The following is a 19,186-nucleotide window of genomic DNA, read 5'->3' as shown; positions in this document are numbered from 1 at the left end:
GAAGGCTTGTTGAAGAAGACTGTTGGGCCTCATCTTCAGTTTCTGATTCATTAGGTCTGGGGTGGAGCCCAAGAACTTGCATGTCTAATAAATTCCCAGTTGATGCTGACACTGTTGGTCTCAGGATGACAATTTGAACTCTGATAGAGATTTACACATCTATATCTATCTGAACTCAATCCAAAAAAGTTTAGCTATATATATATATATATTTAAAGATTTTTTTTATTTATTTGACAGAGAGAGACACAGTGAGAGAAGGAACACAAGCAGGGGGAGTGGGAGAGGGAGAAGCAGGCCTCCTGCGGAGGAGGGAGCCCAATGCGGGGCTCGATCCCAGGACCCTGGGATCATGACCTGAGCTGAGGGCAGACGCCTAACGACTGAGCCACCCAGGTGCCCCAAAGTTTAGCTATATTAAGTTAGCAGTCCTATAAAGCTAGCCACTTAGGACATGCAGGAAAAATGGATGCATGTTTAGATGTAGTAGAGTCCCTGTAGCATGCTGTGCATTGCTTATGAGGCGCTTAATGTAATGCAAGTAGCTTGGGTTTTAAAGGTAAGAAGGTAGTTATGTTGGCTTTCCTTCTTTTTTTTTTAAGATTTTATTTATTTATTTTGAGAGAGTGAGAATGAGAGAGAGAGAGCACATGATGGGGGGAGGGTCAGAGGGAGAAGCAGACTCCCCGCCAAGCAGGGAGCCCGATGCGGGACTCGATCCAGGGACTCCAGGATCATGACCTGAGCCGAAGGCAGTCACCTATCTGACTGAGCCACCCAGGCGCCCATGTTGGCTTTCCTGATTTAAGCTTGCAAGAGAGCTAGATTTTTAAGACATTTGCCTCCCTCCACCTGGAGTTTTAGGCTTTTTATCTCTCTCTCTAGCAAGGGCATTGGTTACCCTTTTCCTGACCAAATGTATGGGACTGTTGTCAAGTTGCTTGTCTCATTATGAAAAATAATCCTTTTGTTTTGATTTCTTGGCAAACTGTATCTGATTTGTTTGCACGTGTCCTTTTCCTCAGCCCAGGTATGTGTTACGATTGGACACGTGATCTTTTAAACTATCACTGGTGTTACTCAAGGTTTATTATCTCTATGATCTCCTTTTAACTGTTAATATTACTATACCTACATTTTAGTTTCTCACAAGGGACTTACTTTCAAATTCTCTATTTCCATTCGGGAGATGGACAAATGATATTATAATGCCATATGTCTCAAAATACAGTCCCTAACCAGCAGTATCAGCATCACCTGGTTAACTTGATAGAAATGCAAATTCACTGGTCCCACTCAAGATCCTAAATACTGAATCAGAAATAGGAGTGGGGCTCAAACTGTGTCTGAACAAGCTCACCAGGTGACTCATATCTGAGTCGTTGTAGAAGAAAGATTAAGCTAACCATTCCCGGGACAGTCCTAGGACAAGAAAGATGGTGGATACTACAAACTGGGATTAAAGTAATCTGATCCTTCTTGGAACATTTTAGCAATTAGAGAAGCACACCTTAACAATCTAGATTTTGCTTTTGAAAGCAGAAATGAGAAATGACCATCTGAACAGAAATACTACTACCAAACCAAACCCCCCAAAACAAAGCCCACAAGTAAGGACCGTGCAATAGGTATACAGACCAATGGTAAAACCAATGAGAAAAATTCTTTTGAGAACTGACCTAAATATTAATTTTGCCCAAAGAACTGATATGCTCTTTTATATCGTAGTGATGTTTATAATAATGTTTTTCCATTTCTAACTTGGTTTGTCAGGACTCTTGGCGAATGTTTTACATTTAGTTAAGTTTCCCCTTAGGAGACCTAAGTCTAAGTTTTCTAGTATAATTATTCTTCCTAATTCAAGATTTATAATCCAATTCTTTTTTATAAAAAATAGTATACAAGGCTTTTATTATAAAGAGCTACAAGTTACTGTTGGCAAAAGGGTATGGATAAAAGTACTAAGGTTGCTGAAGAAGCAAGTCTGTCACTCAGGGGCAAGGATAGTGCACAGTATGTGGCCAATACATTTCTAAACGAAGTCTAGCTCATCTAGCTCTTGGTTGCCTCTCTGATCTCTCCTACTCTTCTTGCTCACGTGGCTGCAACATTAGCCTGGATGTCAGACACTTGAGAACATCTGCATCTCAGGGACTTTGCTTTCCTTGCTCCCTCTGAAAATGCCCTTCTCCCAGATACCTGTGGTATTTTTCCCCTCTCCTTCTTCCAGTTTTGGCTCAAATGTTATCCTTTTTTTTGTTGTTGTGTAAGATTTTATTTTTTTTTTAAGTAATCGCTACAACCAACATGGGGCTGGAACTTAACCCTGAGACCAAGAATCACATATTCTACTGACTGAGCCAGCCAAGTGCCACTCAAATGTTATCTTCTTGGTAAGGCCTTCTCTAACCAGCTCCCCCCATCCCTGAAATCTCTTATCCTGCTGTTTTTTCCATAGAGCTTGTCTTCTACCATAATGTATTTGCCTATTTCCAATCTTCCCACTATTTGAATGTAACCTCCACAAGGCAAGGATTTTATTGTTGCTTGCTTTGCTTCTGAGTGTGTACCCACCACATAGGGCAACGTCTGGCATGTAAGTGCTAACAAGAACTTGTTGAATGACTGAAATAAAGTTTGCAGGAATTGGAATGTTTATATTCAGTAGCTTAAAAAACTTAAATCTAGAAGCCAGCTAAGATTTCTTCTTCCACAAAATGTACATATCAGAATTATTTGGGTTAATTTGTTCCTTTTTTAAAAATTCAGCAAACACCTACCATGTGCAAGGCACTAGGCTAAGTGCTGAGAACAAAAATGAAAATGACCCTGTCCTTTCAAGAGGTTCACAGTACAGTGAAAGAAACAGCTTAAAAAAAAATTTTAAAACTACAACACCAAGATATATAGGGTGTGGTACACAGAAAATAGTAAAATTTAGCTGCCTTCCCTCTGGTTTTCTACTGCTGGTTAAAGTAAGTCCTAGACAGATGTGCAGTCTAGTATGGAGTAAGAATGAGAGGCAGGACTATAAATTTCAGACAAAAGAATAGATAAGGTAATAAAGCTCTTATGTGGAACATCATTATGTAACAAGGTTAGTCTGATCTGCAGGCTGATAAACAACCAAGAGGGTGGTAGGATATTTTACGAGAAGCACCATGTAAATTTTAAAAGCATCCAAAATTAGTGATGATCCTGACATTCCAACAACTATAAATCTTAATGAAAACAAGAAATATTGAGTAGCAATTATTACCAGTAAGTATTAAAACAATTACTAGCCCATACTTACCACCTGCCTCTTGTATGGCAAATAAATTTTATGTCACATATATAAATTCTCTGCCACTTTCCCCATCTCTCCTCTGTTAACAGCAACTGGGATCCATGAATGGATTAGATTCATACCACTAGAGCCAGTGTCCATGGAATCTGTTGGCACAGATGTGGCATGGTTATAGAGGTGTACCTTTTCCTTCTTTCAGTGGTTGAAGGAAGTCCTCAAAATCCACCTCTTATGTATTTCTCCCTTACTGATCCTAGAGTAAATATTAGGATGTTTATGGTAACTGGGTAAATTGTTCCAAAATTTTGTTTTAATACAGTCTAAGGAGAAACTATTAAAATTTTTAAATACTACAAGCTTCTTTGAGTCAGATCTCAGGGTCATGAGATTGACTGAGTCCTGCGTGGGGCTCTGTGCTCAGTGGGGAGTCTGCTTAAGATTCTCTCTCCCTCTCTCTGCCCCTCCCCCACTCTCTAAAATAAATGGATAGATCTTAAAAAAAAATGCTACAAGCTTCTTTGGATATAATAAATTACATCCCAAAGTAAATTAGTACTTTTACAAAGTCACAAATTAATGTAATTTCTTCAAAGGAATAATTGCAATTCTGAGCATCTATCCACTAAACTCTAGGAAGTATTCAAGGCACTTTATACAGATATGTCATTTACCCAGAGAAATTGAGCCCAAATGGTTAAGTAATTTGACCAATGTCACACAATCATAAAAGTGGTGAAACTAAGATTTACATCTAGATCTGACTGAATCCAAAAGTCTTCTTGTCAGGTGTTTAAAAACACAGAATAAGTAACAAGTGAAAAAATCATGCTGTTGTTATGCTACTGTCTTAGGCCTATTTGGACTTTTGAGTACTTTCTTTTGGGGTGAGGTCATATCTGAGTTAACATAAATACAATTTTTATGTTATATATTGACATTCCACAAATTTCCATTGGGGAGAAAAATTTGTTGCTAAAACCACAGCACTATTAATGTTCCCTATCTTACTTGGGAATAAAAAAGTTCTTGGGAATTAAGCTCCAATCACCAACCAGTCTATTTTTTACGAATGCAGAAGTTGGGGCACCTGGGTGGCTTAGTTGTTAGGCATCTGCCTCTGGCTCAGGTGATGATCCTGGGGTTCTGGGATCGAGCCCCCGCATTGGGCTCCCTGATCGGTGGGGAGACTGCTTCTCCCTCTCCCACTCCCCCTGCTTGTGTTCCCTCTCTTGCTGTGTCTCTATCAAATAAATAAATAAATAAAATAAATATCTTAAAAATTTTTATTATGTTAATCACCATACATCATTAGTTTTTGATGTAGTCTTCCATGATTCATTGTTTGCATGTAACACCCAGTGCTCCATGCAGTACGTGCACTCCTTAATACCCATCACCAGGCTAACCCATCCCCCCACCCCCCTCCCCTCTAGAAGCCTGTTTGTTTCTCAGAGTCCATAGTCTCTCTTGGTTTATCTCCCCCTCCAATTCCCGCCCCCCCTTTTTTTTACATATAATGTATTATTTATTTCAGAGGTACAGGTCTGTGATTCAACAGTCTTACACAATTCACAGCGCTCACCATAGCACATGCCTCCCCAATGTCTATCACCCAATAAAAATCTTAAAAAAAAAAAAATGCAGTTCTTTTGCATGTGGGTATGTGAAAATATCTTTAAATACTTGATCTACTGGATACAGTTGGAATTTGCATCAGGGAATCAACTAGCTGCTTGAGCATTAAAGCATTCATCTAAAAAAAATCCCATTATAGGGCAAAATGGTTTAGTAATAAGTTTTAAGGAGAGGAGATATTTAGTTGAGTGTGGGGGCGAGGATGTAGAATTAGAAAAGAATGCAAAAAAAAAATCAAGAAATGCTATCCTTATCTTAAGCCTAGACATATAAAATAGGCTCATAGGTAACTTAGGCAATTTCATGCAAATAAACCTTCAAACTAACTAACTGATAATAGTAGAAAAAGTCCGGGATTAAGAGATGGGAAAAACAATGACAACTCCAACTAACTTTGGGTAAGAGCTCTGCTTTGTTAGTTTTGGAATGTTAAAATCAGTTAATAATCTCAGGTTTCTCACCTATAAAATGGAGACAGACTTTATTTACCCAGCCTGTTGTACAGATCAAATGAGATATCCTACTGAAGTGGATTTGTATCAAATCAGACCTGTAAGAAAAACAGACTGTGATGAAGGGGAGAGAAGGTAATTTCTTCTCTTTTCTACTACCAGTCTCCCAGACACTAAAAACACAAAGTACAGGTCCTATTAACTGTATATTATTCAAGACAAAATCTACTAATATTTATACTAAACTTTTCCCCCTTCTTTTTCATTAGCCTTTTAAAATGAAAATCTAGTGAATTTTTGTAACCTCTATATTTATTGGCATTCATGTAGTGACAAGTTGTGACAGCCTGGCTCAAAAAAGCTTAGTTAAAATAAACTTTAAAACACTTGTAATAAAATTTCAAGTTATGGTAACTAGAGAATTATTTATGTTACCTTATTATAGAATCTTAAACTTGTGACTCCTATGTTTTAAAATTTATTGTCATCTGGTCATTTTGTAGGCAAGGAACAGAAATATGACACTGTGTGTCACTTACCTCAGAGAAAGAGCAATCTGTTGTTTACAGGGCACTTAACCCCAGAGAACCTTTCCAAAGTCAAGAAATGTATTTAATTAGAGATATGTGATAAATAGGAAAAGCAATTCATTCTATACCCAATCCTGTAAACCTGTTATACATGCACACTCACACACAGAGATCACTCACATACAGTATACAACATGGACATCAGAGAAAAGATTGCTCATCAGTCAGCCTTCACCTTTGCAGCCAAAGGTTTTCACTGATGGATAGTTAATAATTGTTAATGGGGTCTGCTCTGTATTCTGCTTATCATGACAAGTGAAGGACAAACTACAGGGCTATTATGTCCTATGGGAAATACATGGTCCTAGTCTAGAGAGAATTTGGCCTTCTGGATTATCTGCTTCTTAAGACAACAGACTCAGTGAATGTGGACATTCAGAGTTGTGACTGTTTCAGATTGGCCCGAAAGACTAAGTGATAATAAACCTTTAAGCAAAAGAGCAAAGTAGCCTAATGGTTTGGTGAGTATCTACCTTTTATATGAATACTCTCAACACAGCTTGACAGCTGCTTTTCATTTGGCTTTCAAGTATTGGCATGTGAACTTATTTTATGTAGGACAAACAACAGTAATATCTTTTGTTCTGTGAGCTTGCACAGGGTAAAGTACTGGAACTAGAATTCAATTCTTGTTGTATTTAAACATAGGCTTACTACAAGTCCTCTACCAAAGTTCCCAAGCTGAAAGTGCCTCCTTGAGAGTTACAGTTACAGATGTGTAAGTAGATGGGGGGGTTGAACTTTGGACAAACCTAGGTTGAAGAATGATCTAATATTTTACATCTCAATGGAATATTATCTTTATATGCATTCCCAACCCCATGTTTGCAGCTAAGAAAAAAGCACAGGTTTAATTTAGAAACCACAAAATGTTTATGTAAATGAAATCTTGTGCTACAAAGCTACTATCTTGAGACTCACTGTTATTATTTTTTACCCACCTATTATCATAAAAAAACTAGTTCTCAGATTCTGCATACAGACAGCTTTATGTAAAATATATAAACATTTGTCCAAATTGGTACACAGATTGCATAAATATGGCAATTAAGATTGCATTTACAGATGTGCATGTACAATGTTGTGCAAATTATCACAATATTACAATTTCAGAAATTATTCAAATTGGAATCCAAGTAAAGCAATTAGTGAAAAAATACCCATGCAGAATTTAAATATCTCAGAACAAAATTTAAGTGTCTTCAGTAAAAGGTCACACATTTAAAATAGTTTTATTCATTTTATTTGTATATGTCAAAATACATTTTTATTTCCAAAATAGTGGGTTTTGCAACTAGTTTCATGCAGAAACAAGGTCTGCTCAATACTACCAATAAAACCAATATAATAGCACAGTAGCTGTTCAGTTTTAGATACAAAGAATAAATAACCTAAATACAAAACACTAAAATATTAGAAACATGTATTTAATCATTCTTCACAGGCATCCAAACTTCACAAATATAATCCTTAGCATGCCTAACTGTTGTGCAACCAGAACATGTTGCAGTCACTCAAACTGATCAATTATCTGTATATTTTACGTCCACATAAGACCATGGAAATTCTCTATATTCAGACCCACCATTCATACAGTTCAAATATAACCAAAAATAAAATTCCCATAACTATCCTTGTACCTTTAAAAATCAAGAATCCTGAGCTTGGTAGTAAGAGCATAACCTTATATCTTCATAAAACCAATCAAGAGAGAGAGGACTTAAAATCCTGCTTACCAAAACACCCTTTCCCAGCCCCAAAGTAATCTAAAATAGGCAGTAGAACACAATGACCTTTTAAAATGAAGGGGTACAAATTCACATTTAATATAGTATACAATACAATCAATAATACAATTAGCTACTATAAGCTTTATGATGTACAATTTATTCAAATGGCTGAACTGTTCAGTGGTTAAGGAGACAGTTATGTGCCAGAAAGATGTAGTATTTTTTGCATGGTTTGATGAAAATATAAAAGCTATTTGTCCAAAGAAAAGCCATCTTCACTAGGTACTTGGTTTTGCTTTTTTTTTTCTTTTCTTTCTTTTTTTTTTAAAAAGGCCACTGAAATGTATAAAATGGTCTGAACATGATGGTGGTATCAAAGTCAATGCCTCTTCACATGGCATAACAGTGCATTTTACATTAACTCACGGGTTAAGTCTGCAAATGATTTCATAGCATTACTTTGGCTAGCACAACAGTTTTAGACAGCACTCAGATAAATATAGGTATGTGAAATGTGAAGCAATTATCTTATGCAACTTTAATTGTGGTTGAATACTACCAAATGAAAACTGGAAATAAAAGTAAAAGCACTTTACAGTAGAAAACTTTTGTAAAGATAGGGCTCCATATAATGTGTTACTTTTAAAGTCTTTATATCACATTGTTAGCAAATTTTGTTTTAACACTATTATGGAGTAGCCTACTTTGCATTAACAGACATTTGAAATAAGGAAATAGTCAAGCATACCATGTGGTGTTCTAAAAATCAAAACAATACACTTATTTATATATACAGCATCACTCAGTACCTGCTAAAATGAACGTGAAGATTACAGAATCTAACATCTTATACTACAATAATAAAAAACAAACAAAAACAAAAAGTGACCAATGAAGGCAGAAAAGAGGACTTAAAAGAACCTAATCTCAATTGACTTTAAAGCATTCATATAAGAAATAAATGCATATTGCACAAACAGTGAAAGCAAATGTTCCACCAAGCAATTCAGTTCCAGGTGGAAGACAACACAGCATTAGCCTAATACATAACAACGATATCAGAAGAACGAGTGTTCTTTTCTGTAAATGAGAAAGCTGTGAAAACATAGAAGAGTCTGCCACATGAAGAGTTAGAAGGAAAAAAATACAAACCCAAACTTAGATGTAAAGCAAAAAATTAAATATCGAAAAACTGGAACTGTGGCACATCAAAAAATGTTGAATAACTGTCTTCTGTGAGAGCTGAAAGTTTTTGTTGACACAAAAGTATTTATGTACAACTAAGGCTTACTGGTTAAGTATCTGAGGCATATCTGGCCTTGAACACTTTCCTTATATGCTGGAGCTGTAAACAAGTTTTCTCAGTCATTAAAAAAAAAATCTTCTCAGCAGCTGCATTAACATGAAACAATGGTCTTGATACAAGAAAAAAAAAAACCAGAAAAGTGAACAAAACAAAATTCCTAGATAAGAGGGCATTTGGCAGGATATCCAAAAATGACAGTCTCCAAGGATTCTTCCCAGGCTTCCAGTGACTGTCAGTTATGGTCCACTGGGTTGCTAATATGTGCAATTCCATTATTTGCTGCTTTTTATTTGGAAAGTTTGCTTATAACTCTTATCAAGGCCCCATTTTCATCCTTTAGCCTCTGGTTGTCTGCTTTTAAGTCTGGTAACATCTGTGAGGGGGAGAAATTAAAGAAAAAGTTTTACTTCAATAAGAAGATACAATGTTACTCTTAATAAATTTTATGTTTTCACCACAAGACACATGAACAAGCTTTGTCAGTTATATAAATTTCTAGTGGCTAAAACGTATATGAAAGAAAGAAAAAACTTGATTTGTGAAGCTAATTAGTTTAATAAATGATGGAATTAAAAGTTTATTCTCCCAAAGTTATCAACTGGAATGTACTAAATCGCTTGCTATTTATGACTCACAAGCACACCATATTAGAGCAGCCAAAAAAATGAAGCCTGTTTTTGTTAGGATGGGCTCTCAAAGGGAGTTCCTCTAAGACTTCCTGTCAGCACCTAAACCGAGGCCTTTTACTTTATTTACATCAGACCTCAAACCACAGTACTTACTATTATTCCACAAGGAAACCAGCCTATTTAGCAAAGTTTTGAGGAAGTTAGACTTGTTCTAAATTATTAAAATTCCTTAAAGGATTCATCTGTCGTACCAAGTCTAAGCATGTAGTACAATGTGTGATCCAAGATAGGTGGCTCATTAAATTAGAATAATTATTACTATTATTAGAATAGTATAAAATAACTTATAAGCCAAAGTAGTCAGGCTGTGTTTATGAAAATATCTAAGCACTGAAAAAACCACCAGTATTGGGAGCAAACAGAAAAACTGAAGGAGGGGGTAGAAATGTTATCAGTAAACTGGATTTTCCACTAAGAATGAATTAAATCAGATGTGCTCTGCCAGATTTGTTTGCTAGGAAGTGGGACAGCTTATATTTTGGATGTTAAAAAACATGCTCTCCAAGATAACTTAAGTATCTTTTCAGTATTGTTTCTCAGCTATCAAAATGTACTAGGTTGTAAAATTAGATAAAAGTAAAACTTCTTCGCAAAATTACATAAAACAAAAGCTTTATGAAGAGTTTAACTTTATGTGGAACCAATCAATTCTTGTGTTCACAATGTATGGATATAAAATACAGTAATCTGAAGTTTATGTATTAGGATACCTCTGTAATAAAGAAATAAGTGAATATATTAACTAAAGTGGTTCTGATTGAAAATGGTATTATTTTTGAAAAATAGATAAAGCATGCTTAATCTTCAGCTTCAACATATTAATTATATGTAAAACATTTTATACTGCTTATGGTTCCATTTTCTAGTAAAGAATTTTAAAATTATATTTTAAAATTATATTTAAAATATATATATAAATATATATATTTATATAAATAATATATAAATAAAATTATATTTAAATATTTAATCCCTAAAATATGCCAAAAATGTGCATAAGCTTTGCAAAAGTGCAGACAAGTCTTTAAATCCCTAAATCATTTCCTAAATTTATTGTAGTTTATCAGTCAGAATATACAATTAGTGACACTTTCTAACATTCTGAGAAGCCATGCATAATTAACAGTTATATGATAAGCTTCAGACACAATGGCATTAATTTGTAAAAGTGAGCTTAAGACACGCTTACTAATACAAAAACACCTGCCTGGCTCTACCAAGAAGAAATGATGAAACTATAAATTATAGGTTCACAGACTGCAGATGCCTACAGAACCCTGAGCGCTTGGCTACCACTCTTGTCAAGGCCCTATTCTCAGTCAGCAGTCGCTCATTTAACTCTCTCAGAGTTTGAATTTGCTTTATTTGGTGCAGGTTCTGCAGGAATTAGAACATAAAGAAATAAAATATAAAAAAATAAGAAAATGGAAAAGAGTACAATAAAAACACAAAGAATCACAGATAACGAATATAAGAAGAAAAAAATTAAGAGTCTTGACTATAAGGATATTCATTCCATGAAATCTGCAAAGGTAAATAGTCCTAAAATTCCATATCAAACAAAATACATAACAAAATCGAAAACTTTGTCTCCAAAGCCATTCAAAATGTTTTAATAAGGAACCAAATTCGGTAATAATTAAATCTTGAAATTCTAATTTTATGGGCACATTTTCCTATGTATCAGTTCATTAATTCATAACGTGATAAACATATTTTATGCAAGATAATACAATAAACTATGCTATTTTTTTCCCCTAGCAAAGAGGGTTCCTTCCAACATTCAAAACAAATAGATACTTCTACAGGTAATTCAGAGTTCAATAAAACATAGTTCTGCTCGTCTACTACTGTAATGTCCTTTATTTTCAAAGGAAAATATTTTTGTATGGCTACCCCCACCACCATTTACTCTCCAAGAAACAGAGCATGTGAAATGTGAAGAATAACTAATAAATTCCCAACCTTATAGTCATTATTGTCTAATTTTTTCTATACCTGAACATCAAAAGAGCCAAAAAAACTAATCAACAAAATGATTTGAATTGTAAACGTTCTCCTAGCTCACATAAAACCTGGACTTAGGAAGAAAGAGAAGCACAAGATATAGATAACTCACAAATTACATAATCAGTATTGAGAACAATTAACGGAAACATAGTATCTATAAGAGTACTGTAACATGTGAGTTGATAAACAGCACTGTCTCTCATAAGCAGAAGTATGGTTTACTTACTTTGAGCTCTTCTTCCATTTCAGATATTCTTCTTTCTAGAGCTCTTCGTTCCTAGATCAATTTAAGGTACCAATATTAATCACATAATTATTATATTCTTAATTTTCTTCTAAATTGTGAAAGAAGTGATACTTTAGAGTTAAAAATCAAATCAGGAGCAGTGTGGAAAAAGATGTGATGCCAGTGATGTGTAAAGAGCTTTCTAAATTTTGAGAGAAGTAAATATGAAGATTATGATTTTTATTAATTTCTATAAGCTCTTTCTTCAAAGCTTTGACTTTCTAGTAAGATGCTACATAACATGTTCAAACTATTTTTTTAGTTCACATAAAACTGAGGAATAAACCAGTATTCAAGACTGAGGATTATATAGAAAAGAAAAAAAAACACACATAGATGCAATTATTCTACAGTGACAGAAGCAGAAACGCAAGCAGCAAACATGCCTAAATTTCAAAAGGATCAAAGAGAAGTTCATCTCCTCCACCTATAATGTTTACTAGCCCACATTTATACAATTGACGTTACAGCTTTGTATTTAGGTTGATACTGTGTGCAGCATTAACGCAGTGAATCTAACGAAGAAGCAACTGCAGCACTTATTTTAAAGTACCTCCTTTCGAAGAGTGACAGGCAAAGGCAACATACATTACTGCAGTGTACAGTTTTATTCTCCCTTAAATAATAAGCATTCTAGGGTGTTACGCAAAAAGCAAGCAGCAGTAATTAATGTGCTGTAAAACTTTGGTTGTTAGGTCATACCGCCCAGAAGATACTGACTCTTGCCGGTCACCTTTCAGATACAAACCATTTAAATTTAGTTTAATCACTATGAATTTCCAAGACATTCTTTCCCAGATTAATAATTAATGTTGATATTTAGTAAAGCAGTACATTTATTGTAAATGTTAATGTTTTTTAGATTATGTGATGTAAAAAGTAGATGGAATCCTACTCATAGTCTTTTAAGTACCGTGTTATTCTATTAATAGATTGTTTAAACACTATTATATAGACAAAAATGTTATCTTCTATGAACAGAATTTTCTCCTAGTTAGTAATACGGCCATGACTAATTCATAAAAACCACTGCACTTCCCAAAACGCTAGGATATATAGCGTCATATCTGATCCTCATAACTTGGTGAAATCTCATAAATAGCATGAATATTTCCTACTGCCCTCATCATCCTCAATTTTGTTAGGTACCTTCAAGATTTTTAACTACTTTCTGGTAAAGCAAGACAAGAACACTATACCAAACTGTCTTGTTGCCAAGGCAGCATCTATAAAGTGGTAGGCAATTTCTTCTGTTTGACAAACTTACCAACATCAGAAAATATGATTAAGAGAAAATACATGTAAAATGCTTAGCCCAGTGCCTGCCTGGTACATTAGAGTACTGAATAAATGTTAGCAGTTATTATCAATACTATGATTACTAATATTTGTTAAATTGAAAGTAAATTAGCTACTTTGTAATTTATTTGCATTTGATAGGCAGACAAAGGAGGTCAGGTGAGAATGTCAGAGTATGAACATGTGTACTATGTGTGCACAAGCCTAGATAAAAAAGGACACTTTTTTTTTTTTGGTAAAAAAGGTAAATTGGCTATTTTTATAATGGGATGGAAGAAAATGTTTTATTAACTGCTCCTGATTATTTCTTTGACCTAGCTACCCAGGATGTGCTTTCTCCTCCAGCTGAGACCTTGTAGGTCTAGCCACTGCTCACTTGGGACTAACAGACACTCTTTTCCTTTAACTTTTGATCATTTATACATTCTCAACTGCTCAGACTAAACTTGCAGAGTTCTTCACAGCCACTGCCAGACCTCTGAGCAATAACAATAATAAATGGAGAAATACAAGTGAATATATTATTGCCAAATAAAAAATTATAGAAAGACATAAAAGGGCAAAAGGCTTTTCTAGTAATCAATTTTTTTGTTTAAAATATACTATTTCGGGGTGCCTGGGTGGCTCAGTTGGTTAAGCGACTGCCTTCGGCTCAGATCATGATCCTGGAGTCCCGGGATCGAGTCCCGCATCAGGCTCCCTGCTCAGCAGGGAGTCTGCTTCTCCCTCTGACCCTCCTCCCTCTCATGCTCTCTATCATTCTCTCTCTCTCTCAATAAATAAAATCTTTAAAAAAAAATAAAATATACTATTAATAAGTTAAATATTTAAATTCAAAATTAAATAAAGTATCATTAACTTTAAAAAATTTGAGAATTTGATATCTTTAGAATCTTTACAAACTTTAAGAATGGATTTAAATTTTCCAAAGAATTAAACTAAATGTATACACGATCAAAATGTTTTAAGTATACCACCACAGAAAACCAAAGAGATAAATGGCATTTGAAAAACATCAGATTCACTACCACAATGTGTACATTTCAGAATCAAGGCAAAGATTTTTTTAATCTGTTGAAAGAATAACATGGTAAATGAAGTCTTAATATCTAGAGGTAAGGTAATTTCACATCTAGAGAGATCCCACAGAACTGTATAAAGAAGCTAAGCCAGAAAACATTCATGATTAAATTAGTATTAATCTACACTAACAAAAACTACCATTCATAAAAATAAAACTAAAAGAAAACAAAAAAACCTATTATTGCTTATGTAAAACAATAAAGGGGGAAATGATTAATTAATAAAATGGATACTTACCCTTTTTTCCATTTCTAATAGTGACCTATCAGCAAACCTTTCTTGTCTCTATAACAAAGAAAGAAATATAAAAAGGGATATAAGTGCAGTAAAGGTGGGGGGGGTGAAGGAGAACCACAGTAACTCCTCTAGTGGTGTTCAAATAAATCACAATATTCAGGTAGAGTAATACACAGGTATAAATAAAGAAAAGAGAGAACAATTTTGTATTAAAACAATATAAATTTAGAGTTAAAGGAATACTGAGAAATAGAGTCGTTTCCACAGCTCTCATGGTCTAACCCATGACTTTTCCTCAGGTCTTTACACAGTATAGTAGGGGCTAAGGATGGGTCTGTGTGGAGCAGTACTGTGGAGCAAAACCACAAACACCCTAGAGTTTCTTCTCTGACGCTCAAGCGCTCTCTTACACGCCACTAGGAGGAGCGGCTAATCTGAACGGCCAGACTCTAGGACCCTGGCTGAAAGGTAGCTGGGACCAGGACGAGTGAGTACCCATGCAGCCAAGCCAGTAAACTGGCCTGAATTCTGTTGTCTCTCACAGCTCAGTATTGCTCACTCTCTATCTAGAGTTTTCTTTTCCAAACATCCATGTTCCAAAATTGGTAAGAAAGTTCACACCCCCTGCCACTTAAAAGAAATCCTAGCTATATAGCTTTTCTTCTCTTGGTGAGCTTAGGGCTCTCCTTTTTCCTGCTTCCTGTATTATGCTATCACAACTCAAAGTTGACAAAATCCTGAGATTTGGGAGATGGAAAGGACCCTTGTGGTTTTAAGCCACAAGTTATAGCTATCACCTGAGGGCTCTGCATGTGGATCCTGAGTAAAGGCCCAGTTAAAAACAAGGGGTATCCTAGGTGTGCTGGGTGGCTCAGTTGGTTGGTTGTCTGACCTCTGCTCAGGTCATGATCTCAGGGTCCTGGGATCCAGCCCTGAGCTGGGCTCCTTGCTCAGCAGGGAGTCTTCTTCTCTCTCTGCTCTTCCTCCCACTTATATACTCTCTCTCTCCAGTAAATAAACAAAATCTTAAAAACAAAAAACAAGTGGTATCCTAGTTCTTACACTAACTTCTGTACATATATCTTCCTTGGGATTCCTGGTCAGTTGGCTATAAAAACCATCAAATGACTCATTTCTCAAAAGTGAATTTGCTGAATAATCTATTTTACCAATTTACCAAAAATGGTTTTTCACAACTTTAACAAGAATGCTCTTTTATGACTATTAACCACAAAATATACTTACAAATATATTTCATCGTTTTTTTTTTTTATTTTTAAATTTTATTTTTAAGTAATCTCTACACCCAACATGGGGCTCGAACCTACAACCCCAAGAACAATAGTTGTGCTCTACTGACTGAGCCAGTCAGGCGCCCTAAACGATTCTTTATGTAATTTTCTGTTCTGTCAACCATTTCAGCATTCATACTTTAGTCTCCTCAAGGCCTGTAACCTAAGTTACTTTTTGATCTTCTTTTCACAATTTCTTTTTTATGGTTATGGTATATAAAATGTAAAGATCTAATCACAGCCAGGTGTCCTTCCTTTTCTCTGTTGTTTTAAATGGTTTTATGCTTTTGTGCTTACTCTTTCTGGAAAAATAAAAGTTGGCGTATTTTAATTACTTATTGTTAGAAATCAAATTCAGAATTTCAAGTATGAGGAGAGTTTCCAGCTAATTCTGATTTCTTTTTGATGTTTTTAAATTTAAATTTATATTTAACTGCTAAAAATGCAGAACAAAGGCTAATATGCCCCTTGAAGATTTGCAAATGAATCCTAAAAACCGCTTTAAATAAAGACTGAAAAATGTAGGGATGCCTGGATGGCTCCATCAGAACAGCATGGGACTCTTGATCTCAGGGTCATGAGTTTGAGCCCCATGCTGGGTGTAGAGATTACTTGGGGGGGGGGAAAAAAAGACTGAAAAACTTAAAAATGACATTCAAAAGCACCCAAAAGAATTCAGAAACAGCTGAAACAATGCCATTACATACAAGTTAATAAAATTTTAGATGGAAAATTAGCATTTTTTGAGGATTTTTCTTCATATAGGAACATTTTAGCAATTTTATGATTCATCTGCTCATTTCTTTTTTTTTTAAAGATTTTATTTATTTATTTGAGAGAGAGAGAGAGAATGAGAGATAGAAAGCACGAGAGGGAAGAGGGTCAGAGGGAGAAGCAGACTCCCTGCTGAGCAGGAAGCCCGATGCGGGACTCGATCCCGGGACTCCAGGATCATGACCTGAGCCGAAGGCAGTCGCTTAACCAACTGAGCCACCCAGGCGCCCTCATCTGCTCATTTCTTAAGTTAAGAAATCAAGTTGAGTTAATAGTTTTGGTTAATGTTCTAGTTAAAGTTGCTAAAATCATTATTAGTGAATCTAGTGAATTGGCATTTGACAAAATACTATTCATCAAACCAGTTTCTGGTAAATCAGCCTATTTCCCTCCATTGGAGACTACAGGAAGGAGGGTGGCTGGACGCAGGCAGGATTCAGGGATTCTAAAGTCACAGGGCACCTGGGTGGCTCAGTTGTTCACTGTCTGCCTTCGGCTCAGGTCATGATCCCAGGGTCGTGGGACTCAGCAGGGAGTCTGCTTCTCCCTCTCCCACTCCCTCTGCTTGTGTTCCCTCTCTCACTGTGTCTCTCTCTGTCAAATAAATAAAATCTTAAAAAAAAAAAAAAAGAATTCTAAGTCCCTTGGCCAAGTATTATTAAACACACTATTAAGAGGATGATAGTTGGATAAAACTCCATGCAACTGTCAAACTGCTACCACTATGTATACCCATGAATAGTTATGGGAGTAATGCCCCAAAAAGAAAATAAAAATCAGGTGGAATGATTCTTGGTAGACTTAAATGCTCAGGATAAATACTCTAAAATTGAGCAAAAAGTTTAATGCTTATCAGTTTTGCTTTTACATGTACTCTTAAATTTTAAAAACATTTACATAGTTTTTCCAACTAAGATATTAACTCTGAATATTTACCAGTATCTTACACTCCGAATTACCCTTTCCATTATTCATTCAGTATACTGGGCATGGTACTCAGAATGTCTGCTAAGACAGTTAATAGTAACTTGTTTTTCTGGCCACAATCCATAGGATCAGAAATTGGTACACGACCCAAAGGCAACTTGCTCTAAGGTGGTCCAGTGTCCTATGAAATAGTCACTAACAGGACTGCTCCATGCTGATAATAACTGGCTAATTCTATCAGATCCCCTTTCTTGCAGACTATGAATGAGAGACATCTAGGAAGAATTAAACGACAACAGGGTAGGCAGAACAGAGAAACAGAAAAGGTAGTAAGTAGTAGAAACATCGATTAGCCGACTCACCGTACTGACAGGACAGAGCAATAGGAAGCAGTGGACATTTTTTTTAGAAAACGTTATGATCAAATCTCTCAAGCTAGAGTTATTTTCAGAAAACTAGTGATGGTATTTTTGTGTGAGGAGGCTCATGAAGCTACTAATACAACCCAGAGAATGATGACTTTCCAGTTTACCATGACGTCTAAGTTACCCCAGCAAGTTGTAACTTGAATGACGTTCCAAGTTTTTATGACACCTCACTATGAAACGTGTTCTTATTCTGACTTACTTCTCTGTGTATCTTTATAGTAAACCCTCATCAACTGATGGAATCTGCAGAGCCTTTTAAAAAATTTTTTATTGTTATGTTAATCACTATATATTACATCATTAGTTTTTGATGTAGTGTTCCATGATTCATTGTTTGTGCATAACACCCAGTGCTCCATGCAGAACGTGCCCTCTTTAATACCCATCACCAGGCTAACCTATCCCCCCACCCCCCTCCCCTCTAGAACCCTCAGTTTGTTTTTCGGAGTCCATCGTCTCTCATGGTTCGTCTCCCCCTCCTACTTCCCCCCCTTCATTCTTCCCCTCCTGCTACCTTCTTTTTTTAGCTTTAACTCCTGGAATTTTAGCAAATCCTCCATTGTGCACAAACAACTGCTTCACAATGTAATAGTGGTTAACAACAACAAAAGGGGGACCTGGTAACAAGTGTAAGTTCAACATAGAGAATTAACTTTTTAAAAGATTATAAAAAAGATGAATGTAAAAGAATGACCAAAGAAAGTATAGTCTCATTTATGGAACCAGAGATGTCATTTCTAGATGAGTGATTTCAAACTGGATTCCAAAAGCTGAACTGTAGAAATGTGTTTATACTATAAAGTCTCATGTTAAAATTAAACAAATTTGTTTTCTTAAAAATTACAAGACTGCTTAGAGCCTTTTAACACATGAATAGTATCCTGTAAAATCTCCAAGATGTAATATAGTATTTCCCATGAAATACTTGGGTCACAAAACTCTTTTCTTTGAAGGGGGACAGGTGGAGAATGAGGAAGGAATGTGCCTATTACTATCTCCCACAATTAGTATTCCATGGAAAAAGCTTGGGAAACAATTCCTAGATCATACACAGCCTAGATCATTTGTATATGGTTGTGAATTTTGTTTGGCTATCCCAATTTTCTTGTCTAAAACGGTCTCCTGTAGGCTGTTGCACAGAAGTTAAGTAAAAAGAGTT

General features: G+C 35.5%; 1 protein-coding gene across 4 annotated transcripts in view; it reads right to left on the bottom strand.

Moving 5' to 3' along the window:
• Positions 1 to 7,193: 7,193 nt before the first annotated feature.
• The window catches only part of PPP1R12A (protein phosphatase 1 regulatory subunit 12A), a 142,325-nt gene continuing 130,332 nt past the window's right edge, over positions 7,194 to 19,186 (bottom strand). For all 4 annotated transcript variants that reach the window (XM_025881435.2, XM_025881436.2, XM_025881437.2 and 1 more), the window contains 3 exons: positions 14,607 to 14,654; positions 11,928 to 11,978; positions 7,194 to 9,375 (listed from right to left, as the gene is read on the bottom strand). In XM_025881435.2, coding sequence (XP_025737220.1) covers positions 9,289 to 9,375; positions 11,928 to 11,978; positions 14,607 to 14,654 — 186 coding nt within the window. In that variant the 3' untranslated portion in view covers positions 7,194 to 9,288. The remainder of the gene's footprint in view (positions 9,376 to 11,927; positions 11,979 to 14,606; positions 14,655 to 19,186) is intronic.

Source organism: Callorhinus ursinus, unplaced genomic scaffold (genome assembly GCF_003265705.2).
Source record: "Callorhinus ursinus isolate GAN/ISIS: 27379988/994484 unplaced genomic scaffold, GSC_fseal_2.0 scaffold14, whole genome shotgun sequence".
Taxonomy (NCBI): domain Eukaryota; kingdom Metazoa; phylum Chordata; class Mammalia; order Carnivora; family Otariidae; genus Callorhinus; species Callorhinus ursinus.
This window is presented reverse-complemented; position numbering and strand designations above follow the sequence as displayed.